Raw genomic sequence first — 14,656 nt, 5'->3', positions numbered from 1 at the left:
GGTATTAAGGAGGGCACGTACTGCATGGAGCACTGGGTGTTATACGAAAACAAAGGATCGTGGATCACCACATCAAAAACCAATGATGTATTGTATGGTGACTAACATAACATAATAAAATTAAAAAAAAAAAAAAGAGTTAGTTCTGTTCCAGCGGTAAACGGACTTACTGCTCACTCCTTTTTCAGGATCCCATGCTTATCATATTAACTCGTACGTGTCAACCCATTCATGAAATACATGGTATCAAGCCAAATGTGAATAGCGTGTCAGAGCTACTGACCACTGGTACATGATATATTGGCAAACACTAATTTCTCTCCTTTTTTACATGAAAAATAAATACAAAAACCTCTAAAATGTTTTCTTATACCCCTCTGTGTTATCTTATGCAACCTCACTTTGAACGGGATTATACTACTTTCTTCACAGAGAGAGTATTTCACCCATTGTGCTGATCATTCTAGACTCTTACTATAGAATTTCTAAACAGTGGAGGCATGGCTAATCCGTACTGCAGAATAAACACCAAATTAATGCCATTAACTCTCACCCATATCACTAGCCTCCTCTTCATTTGCTTTTATTTCTCACTATGTTCCTATTACTCAGCTTCTACCCTTACTAGTTAAAGACATCATTAGTTCATAGGAATTTTTTTTTTGAAATTTTGTATAAAAGATCTGTGCTGTGTACGTTAAATGTCATTGCTTCTAAAGAAACATTGTGCCAACTCTTAACCTGAGGTTTAACTTTTTCTTTCTCTTTGGTTAGTTGTGCTTTTGCACCTGTCTTTAAGCTTAAAAGCATTCTATCAACTTTCTGCTCTAAATGGAAATCTCCAGCCTGGCAGTCAACTGATTGGATATCAGAAACCAGGTGATCTGTGTTATTCTGAAGGCCTAAGACATATGCTGATATACATCAAAAGTGGGAGCTTTGGCATCCAAGAGCAGGGAGCTGAGTAGCCTGGACTTGGGCTGCATTTACACCCCAGGCTGCTCCCCCACCACACCCCCAGTTAACTGTGCATGTGTTCCAGGCTAAATTACCTCTAGCTTCAGTGCCCGTGTTTATAATACCTACTTCTCAAGATTGTTGTGAGAATAACTTAAGGCAATCAGTGCAAAGTGCCTAGCATATACAAGTTGCTTAAAAAAAGGTAACTGCTAACACTGTTATCATTTCTATTACTAAACTCCCTGTAGGGATGAGGAGGAGTGTTCTCTTGCTTTTCACTAACTTATTTAATGGAGCTACATGACTACCATCTACTTCTCCTCCTGTGCGAATAGGCTTTTCTTTAAAGTTTGAATGTGCAGTAAAGCTAAAGGAGTCATTTTCTTGAAATACCTTGCAGGTTCGGTTTTGCAGGGAGCAGAGAAATCCATATCCCTGACTCGAGGCGGGAGGAGTAAGTACGCCGCCGCCTTGGTGTGGGAGAAGGGGAACTCTGGTCCTGCGGAGAAGGAATTTTCCGAGTGGTTAGAATCAGTAAAGGAGAATCCTGCTGTGATTGACTTTGAGGTAAGAGTCAGAAATATTATGGGTAGGGGCGCCTGGGTGGCTCAGTTGGTTAAGCGACTGCCTTCGGCTTAGGTCATGATCCTGGAGTCCCTGGATCAAGTCCCGCATCGGGCTCCCTGCTCAGCAGGGAGTCTGCTTCGTCCTCTGACCCTATCCCCTCTCATGTGTTCTCTCTCTCTCATTCTCTCTCAAATAAATAAATAAAATCTTTAAAAAAAAAAAAAGAAATATTATGGGTAAGAGAGCTAAAGTGGTTCTCTAGCAGCCCAAATTGCGCACCATGCAATTCCTTTTCCGTTTTCCTCACAGATGATAAAGGAAAAGTCTTTCTTTAGTGTGCATGCACAATGTACCTTTTTAAAAATGTTAAATTACACATCGATTGCATTTGCTATTCAAATGAGCATCCTCTGGTACAGTATTTAGAAATCTTAGCATACATAAAATACCAGGAAGGAGAATTTTTTTTTTTAAGATTTTATTTATTTATTTGACAAAGAGAGAGAGAGAGCACAAGCAGGGGGAGTGGCAGGCAGAGGGAGAGGGAGAAGCAGGCTCTCCACCTAGCGGGGAGCCCGATGCGGGACTCTATCTCAGAACCCTGGCATCCTGACCTGAGCCAAAGACAGATGCTCAACCGACTGAGCCACACAGGCACCCTCAGGAAGGGGAATTTAGTAAATACAATTCTTCAAACTTGCCTTAAGTAGTGCTCTTCAGCTCCCCAACTATATAATAAATCTGATTTGTGTACTTTTCTTACAACTTTTTATTTCATGAGCATGCCTAAATCTTCATTTATAGCTCTGTGGGATAAATGGGATCTTAGACCCATTTGGCTCTCTGTTTCTATCACCATTGATTAAAATTACCTGTCCTGTATTTGTTGTGATTACATAAAAAGGTGATTTTTATTATTTATGGAATACTTTGCCCACATATCTGTCATATGCCATTTAGAACCAGTTTCGACTAAAACATAAGCACATTTTTAAGGCCTTCAAAGAAGCTATTCTGCTCATTTCATTTAAATGAAGATAAAGGAGTTTGATCATTATGAAGTAGAATAATTTACATGCAACATGAAGATACATTGAGCTCTACAGGCTATGATGGGAAAATGAGATCTGGCCACTCATCTGGACACCTGTGACTCATATACTTCACTACATAGTCATTCCTTTGAGGTTTTAAAATGTTAATAAAATGAGCTCTGATTTTGCATTAGCTCCATTATGTGTTACTGTAATTCTTCCATTCATCCTACGGGCAAGTTCATCTCTCCCGCTCCGTATTTTCTCATCTGGTCTCACCAAAAGCCAATCCTGTTCCTGGAAAAAAAGAACACAGAAAGCCTCTCTTTGCCCTCTCTGGATTTTTCTGCTTGAATCAAACCTAATGAGGTTTTGGCAGAGCGTGCATGAGCCGCCTGATTCCTGGTCACCCCTCTCAGTGACTTGAGGCATGCATTTGATGCTTACTGAATAACGTGATGTAAGTCCAAGTTAGCGACACCTCCCATGAGGCTTCCTTTCTACCAGAATTCCAGGGAAGGTAAGCTCCAGAGACATCACATTAGGGAAAAGAGAAGCCAGCTAATCCTGCAGATAGCTGCTCTGCCCTCTCTAGAAGGGAAAGAAAAGAAACTCCCTGCCCTCATGCAGAGGGTTTTTCTCCACTGGCTCAATAGGCAAATATGCTATACTGTACAATAATCCCTTTGAAGTGTGGGATTTTCCAGACCTTTCCTCTCCATCCATGAGATTTGAGCAGTGATGGCAACAAATGCCCAAGGGATGTGGTGGCCCACACCTCCTCTCTACCATCTGCTCTTAGCTTGCTCCCATCACGAACTTGGTGAGAAACATCCCCTGTGCGGTGACAAGACGGAGCAACCTCAGGAAAGCTTTTCGAGACTACGCGGCCAGGTTTGACCCTTGCCGGTGCGCTCCGTGCCCTAATAATGGCCGCGCCACGCTCTCGGGGACCGAGTGTCTGTGTGTTTGCCAGAGCGGCACCTACGGAGACAACTGTGAGAGACGCTCGCCGGACTATAAATCCAGTGAGTATCCGTGACTTCCTGGGGGGAGGCCCCTTTTCCCCTCCAGAAGGTGTTCTAGGTTGGTTGAGGAAAACAAAAGTTTTATTTTCCACCTTATGCAAACTCACAAGGAAAAGAAGCCTGTGAAAAATTAGACTCTAAAGTCAAACAGCCCTGGTGAGAGTGAGGCTCCGCTGTAACCCACCAGCTGTGTGACCCTGGGAAAGTCACCCAACCCCTCTATGCCTCAATCAGTTCATCCATCAAATGGGGACAATGCCAGTATGTACCTGAAGTTTTTATATATAGATATCGATATAGAGAGAGAGAGAGAGAGAATAGGCAACACAATGCCTGTAACATAACATAAATAAAATAATAAACCATACTATAAAATAAAGTATGTGATACTCTTGTTATAAGTCTCTTCCGTAGTATAATGTAGAATGACGATCTCTTTGTAATTGGAGATAAGTTAAGCCCCCACCAAAGTTTTCATACGGGGTTAAGTAATCTTCATGGCTACCTGTAATCCTGCTCAGAAAGGGGATGTGTCCTGGGGGTAAGAATGTATTCTATTACATTTAAGAAAGTAATTTGATATATATATTCAGAAGAAGTTCATCTTTATACATATGTGCACGCATATTTATATATGTGTGTGTGATACGTTGCTGATAGTTGAAAATGATTCATAATTGTTGCCGTTTTATTCAGGCTGTGGGAACAGGAAAGGGAAATCAGGCAAGGTGTCAGGCCCTTGTCACAGGTAATTTCTTTTAATCCTCACAATAGCCCTGTGATATTCCTCAAAGAATCACAAAGCTAAAAAGCAAGGAGACCAAGTCGGCCCGGCTTCACCCCCCTCTCCCGCCCCCACACTCTCTCAGCTGCACCGGGATGGGCGGGGATGCTTCCTGTGTTCCAGATGCGGTGGATGGAAGCTGGAGCTGCTGGTCTTCCTGGAGCACGTGTGATGTTACTTATAGGAGATCCAGAACCCGAGAATGCAACAACCCTGCCCCCCAGCAAGGAGGGAAACCCTGTGAGGGCGAGAAGCGGCAAGAGGAGCACTGCACGTTTTCAATCATGGAGAACGAGTAGGGATGCGTGATGGGGAATGTTTATTTTCTTACTGCTGAGTAAAGAATCAGAATTTTACCTATTCCAACACAGTGTATTAGTGGGGTATTGGTGGATCTGGTGCTACCCATTCCTCTCTAATGTTTTCTCACTTGTATATATATGCATACACATACACATGTAAATGGTTTGTATATACACACACACACACATTTGTTACATTATACACACATATTTACTTTTCCCTTTTAGTGGACAGCCATGTGTCAGTGATGATGAAGAAGTGAGAGAAATAGACCTCCCTGAGACAGAATCAGATTCCGGGTGTCCTCGGCCAGTTCCTCCGGAAAATGGATTTATCCGGGTAGGCATCCTGACCTTCACTTCAAGTTTGGAATCCAAAAGATAGAATTTAAAAAGTATGCATTTTCTTTTATTTAAGGTTATTGTTTTCCCAGTTTAATCATCTTCCGTTGACTTAAAAATTAATACTTAAAAACACTCTACCACGCCTCTGTCTTGAATTCCCTGGAGAGGTCTTCACACCTGGTTGTTAGACCAAAGACAGCAGGTTGCCTGCATTTCTTGGCGCTACCGGTTCCTAAGCTAAGGGTCCACTTATGTGAGTGGAAAGTGGAGCTTGGCCACAATATAGTTTCGGATGACTTGTGAGAATCTGAAGATCTGACGGTTTATTTCTGAGTCTGAGCATGTTTTCAGAGAAGCAACCTAGTCACAGGAGGTGTGGAGTTTGTAATGCCTTAGGTTAGAAACCTGTAGAATTCTTAAGCAGTCAGTGTGGTTTTAATACCTTTTAATTTTATCTTTTTTCATTGAGCCACAATGTTTCTATGATTTACAATAACTAAATATGTTTGTCAGACAGGTCAGTGGTTTTAGATATAAATTAGAGACATATAATATTTAAAATTGATCACAGAAGGCAGGCTTCTAATCAATTTTACCTTTAAAAAAAATTTTTTTTAGCGTTAACTCAGTGAAGCCTTTAAATTAATCTTTTTCAACTCTATTGTATTTATGATCAAAGATCAATAACCCTCAATTCTCCAATGCCAGCAAATTAATATCTATGGAGCACAGTCCGGGCTAATGTCCCTTCCGTATTCGTCTTCTGCCTAAAGATTTTAAGGGGAGGAAATATTTTGGAGTGAGGTAATGTCATTTAGTCCTTAGAACAGAGATTCCCAAACTCTACAGTGCACTGGAGGGCTTGTTAAAACACGGATTGCTGGGTCTCATGCCAGGAGTTTCTGATCCAACAAGTCCTGGGCAGGGCCCGGAAACTGCCCTATCTAACGAACGCGTTCCCAGGTCATACTGTTGCTGCTTGGTCCAGAGCCGCACTGTGGGAAAGAGTCCTTTAGAACAGGGGTCAGCAAACTACGGCCCACAGGCCAAATCTGGCCTGCCATCTGTTTTCCTTTCTTTCCTTCTTTTTTTAACAAAGTCTCATTGGAATACAATCACACTCATTTACTTACGTATTATCTATGGTGGCGGAGGTGAGGGGTCGCAGCTCTGGGCTATGGAGGCCCCTTATAGAGGAGCTGTGCTAGTCCCTGGCCTAGAGCATAATCCTCAAAATCACATTTGGTCAGGCCCAAGTAATTTTTTAACCTGTTTTTGCCGGCAGTTTCACAAAAACTGTTAAAATGATCAACATTCTAATTTTAAAAGCACACGAAGGATTTAAGCAGTGATTCATTATTCGAATGACTCTTTTTTATAAAATTAGATGATCTGTTTCCCTTCCTATGAATAAGTTTACTTTTTGTTCTCTTTTGCTTCTTTATTAAAGACCTAATCTCTACTGACAGTAGTTTTTACTCACAAGTGATACATCTTGGATCTTTCCTAATGAGCACCTTCTGGGATTGCAAGTAGCAAAATACCCCTTGTTCCCAGACCGAGGCAGCTATGCCTCATTCTAGGCTAGAGCAACCGTGTCATTGCCCGGGAAGGTACTTGTCCATCCCTGTTGGCAAGCAACAGTGACTTTAGGTAAAGTTTCCTTGCTCGGTCAGTCTAGCAGATGTGTTGGTGGAGGCATGATGGTTGCAACGTGCACTTACAGGTTACAGCCTCATAAGATAAATAGAAGCAGAAGCTTAGGAACATCATTTATTTGGGGAGGAATGCAAGAAGAAATGGGCAGCCTTTGAATAAAATATCCAAATCGTTAATGCTACTCATTAGTCCATTTCCCTTAGAAACAAAGCCACAGCCATAATAACCAATCGTAGAATAATCTTTCTGTAGTCAGGAAATTAATCATCTTCCAGGAGACAAGCTGAACTGTGTGGCCAAGTAATAACAAAAGTTGACAATCGAGTTTTTTTTTTTTCCACCTCCCTCAAAATTTGTGATTTCGGTTCACAGAGAATAACTTCCTAGCCAATTCTTTGCAATTTTCTTCCACTCAGTAAGGAAAAAGACTGTTATATTACTGCCCCCTAAGAAGGATAGTGTTTTGCATTCTTTCAACAGAGTTATTAAGCCTTTGTAAAGATGTGTGAGGCAGAAATCTTCTAGTGGTGGTGCCACTCATGGGTGGGGAATGAAACTGCAGGGTAGCACACATTATAAAAATAGGGCTTTGTACCAGTTTCCCCCAGAACTGAGAGAATGGTGCATCTCAGGAAGCTGGGGAAGTGAAGGTTCTCACAGATGAAATTCTATTTGAGTTGGGTCCTGAGAGAAGGGAAGACAGAAGGTGTGGAGCATAGAGGGAACAACCCGATAAAGACATGATGGCATGAGCGAGAATATTACGTTCAAAGAATGGCAGATGGTTTTGTTCTGTGAGGGGTAGGTTTTACGGGAGCAAATGGTGAGAGGTGAGGATGGTAAAATGGGTTAAATCTAATACTCCACACTAAGAAGTGTGAAACCCATTTTATCTTGAAGATTTTAGTGAACTCCTACATGACAGTAGTTGTACTTTAATTACACATAACTGGGAAAATATATAATGACCCCTGGGTTACTAGGAATTGAGTAACATTTTTTTTAAATTTTATTATATTATGTTAATTACCATACATTACATCATTAGTTTTTGATGTAGTGTTCCGTGATTCATTGTTTGCGTATAACATCCATTCAATACCTGCCCTCTTTTTTCTTTTTTAAAGATTTTATTTATTTATTTGACAGAGAAAGACACAGCGAGAGAGGGAACACAAACAGGGAGTGGGAGAGGGAGAAGCAGACTCCCTGCCGAGCAGGGAGCCCGATGCGGGACTCGATCCCGGGACTCCAGGATCATGACCTGAGCCGAAGGCAGTCGCTTAACCAACTGAGCCACCCAGGCGCCCCAATACCTGCCCTCTTTAATACCTATCACCGGGCTAACCCATCCCCCCACCCCCCTCCCCTCTAGAACCCTCAGTTTGTTTCTCAGAGTCCATAGTTTGAGTAACACTTTTAAATGATCTGTAGTCAATTAGCCACCACAGCAAATCCCTGTATTTTCTGCATATATAGAATACACTATTTCATCAGTTTATAACCACTATAGGGTAAGTATATAGGTTTTTAATTTTTGCAGTAATAGGCCATGCCATATCCAGTGGGGAGGAAGTTTCTAAGCAAAAACAAGAACAAACAAACAAAAAATCTTAATCAATTTAGAGCAGCAATATGGAAGGTGGATTAGAAGAGGGCCCGGTTAGAAAGTTGTGCTTGTAAGAGATCCTAAATGCCATGAACAAAGGCAGTGATGATGGCAAAGGAAAAGAGAGAACTTTGAGTGATGTTTAGAAGTAGAAATTGAGAGGAGCCCTGTGACTGAGTAGATCCAGGAGTGAAGGAATGGGAAGAATCCAGGACTACCCCGAGGTGTTTAGAGATATCGTTTGTGGCATCGATAATTTGTTGGTTTCTGTTTTAATTCTAGAATGAGAAGAAACTGTACTCAGTTGGGGAAGAAGTTGAAATCTCATGCTTTACTGGATTCACAACTATTGGATACCAGTACTTCAGATGTTTACCAGACAGGACCTGGAGGCGAGGAGATGTGGAATGCCAACGTGAGACGCGGGCAGACTTTTTGCATGACTGCTCTAAAGAATGAATGTGCCCCATATAACTAGAGCAAAATCCCACCCTCAGATCACTACTTTGTATGATTTTTTCGTAACTCTGGTGAAAAGGTCTAGCGAAGCAGAAAATAGGATTCATCTGGTAAAATTCAATTTCAAAATGTCTTCCTATTTCAGTTCTCATGCCCCTGTATCTTAGCTTCATAGACGCAGGACTACAAAGCATGTGCTTACAAAGAAATCCCAAAAGTCAGCTAACTACATCGAACCTCAGACCTCTGCCTTGCCTGATGTCCAAATTCATGCAAATTGATGAGTCCCAGGAAAATGATACTTACACTCTTTATGTATCAGAAATGGGATTTTATGTGAAATGCAGTTTTCTCCTTAGAGCGTGTTCACATCCTTTACTGAGGAAGAGAGGAGAAGTTTGTAGGCTCCACACAGATCCATTTGTAGGCTACAGTAAAGTCAAAATAGATTCCCAGAAGGCTCAAGTAGGGACCCCAAAGAGTTATTAGGGAGCCCCATGAAGCAGAGTTGAGACCAGTGTCAATTAGGACGTCTGCCTCTGGTCATCCACATTGTGGTGGCTTGCTCTTGGGAACACACACTGGGGAGAAGAGGGGAAAAAATATGTCTTGAAAGGAAAAAGTCCCAATAATGTAATGAAAGTGGGAAGTTTCTGGAGTGACTTCCTTAGCAAGGGAACCTCAGATAATGGAGCTAAAGGGAGTGTCACAGTGGAGGAGTCTCTCAGCGGAAGCCTGGGATAACTCTACCCCCCCACCCCCAGTTTTCTGATCAAAACATGGCATTAAAGCTTCACCCATGCAGTAAGTCGCATTAAAATCCCCTCTTGGGCTGCCTAAAGTCTGCTTATATATGTTGAGTATTCTGCTCCACTATGCAAATCCAAAATGTTTCTCTGCCTCCAGAGACCCAGTGCCTCAAGCCGGTTGTGCAGGAAGTTCTAACGATCTCACCATTTCAGAGATTATACGGAATTGGTGAATCCATTGAGCTAACCTGCCCCAGAGGCTTTGCTGTTGCTGGGCCATCAAGGTACACATGCAGTGAGGACTCCTGGACACCGCCCATTTCAAACTCACTCACCTGTGAGAAAGGTGAGTAGCAGCTCAGGATTCTGGGGTCTGCTAAGATGGTGCCCCCCAAGATTGGTGGCATAGCATTCACAGTGGTGCTATTTCCTGAGTGTGTTTTGGGAGGAGAAAGCAGAAGATTCCACTACGGGCTGGGTTTTATATTTCAACCTGTGTCATGATGAGGTCAGACAACAAATAAGAAGTTATTGGTCAGGTAGATACCTTCAAACTTTAGAGAGTGAGGTCAATTTTCTTTTCTAATAGATGCTTCAATATTTGAATTTAACATCTAACAAAATGAGAATTTTTTTAAAAGATCTTATTTATTTATTTGATAGAGAAGAAGAGAGAGCGAGCACAAGCAAGGGGAGCGGCAGGCAGAGAGAGAGGGAGAAGTAGACTTCCACTGAGCAGGGAGCCCCACGTAGGGCTTCATCCCAGGACCCTGGGATCATGACCTGAGCCAAAGGCAGGCGCTTAACCGACTGAGCCACCCAGGCGCCCTAATAAAATCAGAATTAATGGTAAACTGAAAATGTGGTTAAAGTGGAGAGCCATAAAAAGAGTAATGCATACTAGTTTTTAATTACCTAAGCATTTTGTTTTAACTTAAAATATAGAAATGCACGATTATTCACTCATTTTCCAATGTAGGACCAAGCTCTTATTTTCTAAAGAGTCTTCTGTTTGAGTTCCAAGACTTCTTCCTCAAATAAAACAAATGCATAATTCATCATCTATGTTATCCCATATCAGTTCCTCTAAAACAATATTTTAACTCCAGGTGGGGCACTTCTTTTAAAAATCACCTCTGCTTAGGTCCCATCCCGCAATTCTGATGTCATTGAGCTGGGGAGGGCCTGGTATTTGGTGTTTGTTTAAAATCTCTTCTAGCTAACCAGAATGCATGCAGAGTTGAGAACCATTGTTTTGAAGAGAGGTAAAAACTTAAAGGCACTTTTGAAACAAGTTGACTAGAGAAGGCTTTTAAATTTATATATATATATTATATATATAATATATATTTCATAATCTTTTACAGTAGTCTTATCCCCAGTTAAAGCAAAATTTTTGCAAATCACTTTTAATTGTTCAAAATTCTCAACTTTCTATAAAAACAACTCCTTCTTTCCTCCTTTATTTTATCACTTGCTGTAGTTAATCAATTTATACAGTTACAGTAACAACCGGCATATGTAGATTAGGAGACACACGCACTGATAAACCTGTAGCTCTGCTGGTGGGGGCAGAAACGTGAGGCTGTAAAAGAGAGTGTTGCCAAAAGAGACTGCAAGAGCCTCTTGGTCTCTTCTTGGTCTCTTGGTCTCATCACAAGAAAGAATTCAAGGACAGACCAGACAGAGCAGATGAGCGATGTGGGCAAGTTTATAGCGAAAGTCCACTCTCAGAGGAAGAACGGGCAGACTCCAGCGAGCAACTGCCCTGGATTTCTTCTGTTTACAAGCTTGTATTGTATTTTGAGTAATTGGAGGAGAAATATTCATTGCGGTAGGTGGGATCTTTCTGGGTGGCAGTCTGCTTTTTCCAGGAATCCAGGTACCACCCCTTTCCTTTCCTTATTTGGATTGATCAGAACTGTCACGGTGATTTTAGGGGCCAAGATCTTTCAAAACTACAATGTAAATGGTATAATGAGAGAAAAGTCATCTGAAGATACCGCATAGCCTCAGCTTGCTGTTGCCCTAGGATTTCCTCACCGCAACAGCAACACCTCACTCCCCTTTGATGCCTAACAGGTGCCTTTCTGCTCCATCCCTGTCCTGCTCATTACTGTCTCACTGCCTACTCTAACCAGAGGAGCCCACAAACCTGGAGGGTCAACATCAGGCAATTGCCATAGAGAGGCTGGAGAAAACAGTCTGGCGAGTCAGTAACTTGGAAGACAGTTAAGGGCTTCCACTAATTCATATCTTCCAACTTTTTCAGCATGCTTTTTCAAGGCAGGTCTCATTTTTATTGAGAGAATCCTGGGAGATGTGTCTGAGATCAGATATGATTAGGCCCATTTTGCTTCTGCAAAAGCAGAAGGTATAGAGAGCCTAAGTTAAACCCAAGGTCGGGCAGTTTGGGTCAACGAGAACACTGAGCAACAGCTGTACTCCTTCCCCAAGTTCACTGCCATCTGGCCTTCCATGCCCTGTTCTAGGCTATCATAATGCATGAAGAAAAGGAGGAAATTTTAACCTATTAAAATAACCTTAAAACTCTTGATAAAGAGGTATCATGGAAATTTGTGAGAACTTCAAGTTGATATTGTGGCTGGATTTCACTTGACTCCTGATCGGGGCGGGGGGGGTGGGAACCACAGGCTTCACACAGTTAAAATCCTGTGGGCATCTTAGGTAGTATCTTCTCTATACAAATAACAGCACTGTCCACACACACACACACACACACACACACCCATGATTTTATTTGGAGAAGAAATTGAAATTATAATCCAATCTGAAAGAGAATGAGATGTTCTATATCCAGATAGAGTAAATAAACATCCTATCTCATATATTTTCTCTCCAACAACATTGGCAAAAAGATCAATGAGGGGAGTCAGAAAGAGAGAGAAAATCATCAGTAAAACTGACCACTCTTTCCTCTCAGTGTGTGGGAGCTGTGAGACAGACAAAGAGGCTTTCAGGCCATCCTTAGTTAGGAAAAGATTTTTAATTATTTCAACATGAAAAAGGTCTGGCTTCCTGAGGAGATGAGATGGTGCATGCCTCCATGGTTACTTTTTCCTCCTCCGAGAAATTGACACCTCCCGAAGATCCCCTCGACCCCAGCACTCCAAAGATCACAATGTTCTCATTTCCATGTCCTTCACTAACTGTGCCGGGTGGTATGGGCAGCTGACAGCCGGTTCTGACTTCCACCTGACACACTGGAGGGGGCAGACTCCTTGCATGTGATCATTGACAACTTCCGATCAGTAGTGCCAAGTGTTTGAAAGTTGGTTCTCTTTGGAAACAATGTACAGCTTGGGGTCCTTCCCTGACCTAAGTGTAGATTTATTTCCGAAGCGCAAAGAGGTATAGCTCTACAACAAAGGAAAATAATCCCATGTCAATGGAAAAGCTTAGTATCTGAGGTCTTCCCAGCAGCTGTAGGTCTCCATGTTCAGGAAAGTTATGGGCCAGATTTCACCAGAAGGAATAAGGTTCCTGACAGAGAATGAGAGTAGGAAATGCTATGGAATTCATTGCTATGAAGAAAACTTGCCAATTTTTAAAATCGTTATTTTTGCCTCTAACATAAACCTCCTTCCCTCATCAAACCTTCTGCCTGGTAGGCTAAAAGGAGCAACCGTGAGCTTAGCCTCCTGTTCAGCCATTTAACGTGGCAGAATATCTAGCTATAGCTGCCTACTGCCATCCTTCGATGATTACTTGCTTCTGGAAGCCCATTGTGATTCTGTGGATTAGTCAGATTCAGTCCTGGGAAGTTTGTTTCATGCAATAGGCTCAGGAAGTCAGCTCTAGGTCCAGTTCAACCAGTCTAAACGTCCTCTGGATGGATCTTCATGTAAGCCAAGACAACCAAGACTTCCCCATCCATATAATATACCCAAGTGTTACTCCCTCTACTTTAATCTCCGTTGCTCACATACACACTATTGAGTTGCTTGTCTTAGATCAAGCCTCACTTCCTCGTGGATCTTTCCTTGTATTTCTCAGTTGGGGTCTTTTGTTATATGGTCTCTGGAACCATGTTCCCTTTCTTCAAAATACCTATCACAGCCTTTATGTATAAAACCATTACTACTGGGGCGACTGGGTGGCTCAGTCGTTGGGCGTCTGCCTTCGGCTCGGGTCATGATCACAGGGTCCTGGGATCGAGCCCCGCATCGGGCTCCCTGCTCGGCGGGAGGCCTGCTTCTCCCTCTCCCACTCCCCCTGCTTGTGTTCCCTCTCTCGCTGTGTCTCTCTCTGTCAAATAAATAAAATCTTAAAAAAAAAAAAAAACCATTACTATGATTATTTGATTGATGTCTGTTTTCACAATGTCCTTTACATTCATGCAAAACAAGGGACCACTCTTGTTTTCATTCTTTCTATGTTTTTTTTTCCCACCATAACATACTAGTGCCTAGAATATCATGCAGGGATAAACAGCTCCGTTTAAGAGTTGCATTACTCCATGGATTCTTCTTGTAAGAAAATCTGACTTTCGAGGCATTAGCCCAAAAGAACAATTTTCACCATCGTCACTGACATCTGTAGTGCTAAAAGTAATGGATATTATTTTATCCTCATCTCCTTTGACCTCTTAGGAACATCCAACAGTGTTGACCTTCCTCTTCCTATTCTTTCTGTGGCTCCCAGTATACAACATCATCTTGTTTAGCTTCCACCTCTCTGGCTGTTGCTCTCTGTTTTTGGCAGCCTCCTGCCTGTGCTTGGACGTTAAATGTTGGAGTTCTTCAGGCTCATATCTGTCCCCTCACCTTATGCTACATTTTCCTGCTGGGGAATCTCACCCACACCCATGGCTTCAAGGAGTCCCCAAAGAATAATAACAAATTTAATTCATTAGCACAGACTTCTCCGCTGAGCTTAAACCCAAATAGCCACATTTTTATGTATCTGGTTTGATCTAGTTTGTTTGAGTGTCTTAAAGATACCATAAATTTAGGAATGCCTGGGTGGCTCAGTCAGTTAAGCTCTGCCTTCAGCTCAGGTCATGATCCCGGGGTCCTGGGATCAAGTCCCACAGCGGGCTCCTTTCATAGCAAAGAGCCTACTTCTCCCTCTACCTGCTGCTCCCCCTGTTTGTGCACTCTGTCTCTCAAATAAATTAATTAATTAAATAAATAAAAT

The 14,656-nt window shown here is 42.1% G+C and overlaps 1 protein-coding gene across 2 annotated transcripts in view; it reads left to right on the top strand.

Moving 5' to 3' along the window:
• Window positions 1-14,656, top strand: part of C6 (complement C6) — a 61,212-nt gene that overhangs the window by 37,125 nt on the left and 9,431 nt on the right. For both annotated transcript variants that reach the window (XM_081826064.1, XM_081826063.1), the window contains exons 11-16: window positions 1,361-1,527; window positions 3,364-3,589; window positions 4,497-4,668; window positions 4,904-5,015; window positions 8,571-8,703; window positions 9,654-9,842. In XM_081826064.1, coding sequence (XP_081682190.1) covers window positions 1,361-1,527; window positions 3,364-3,589; window positions 4,497-4,668; window positions 4,904-5,015; window positions 8,571-8,703; window positions 9,654-9,842 — 999 coding nt within the window. The remainder of the gene's footprint in view (window positions 1-1,360; window positions 1,528-3,363; window positions 3,590-4,496; window positions 4,669-4,903; window positions 5,016-8,570; window positions 8,704-9,653; window positions 9,843-14,656) is intronic.

This window comes from Leptonychotes weddellii, chromosome 7 (genome assembly GCF_054177405.1).
Source record: "Leptonychotes weddellii isolate Sample4059 chromosome 7, ASM5417740v2, whole genome shotgun sequence".
Taxonomy (NCBI): Eukaryota; Metazoa; Chordata; class Mammalia; order Carnivora; family Phocidae; genus Leptonychotes; species Leptonychotes weddellii.
The sequence above is the reverse complement of the archived record's forward strand: the minus strand, read 5'-3'. Positions and strand labels throughout refer to the sequence as shown.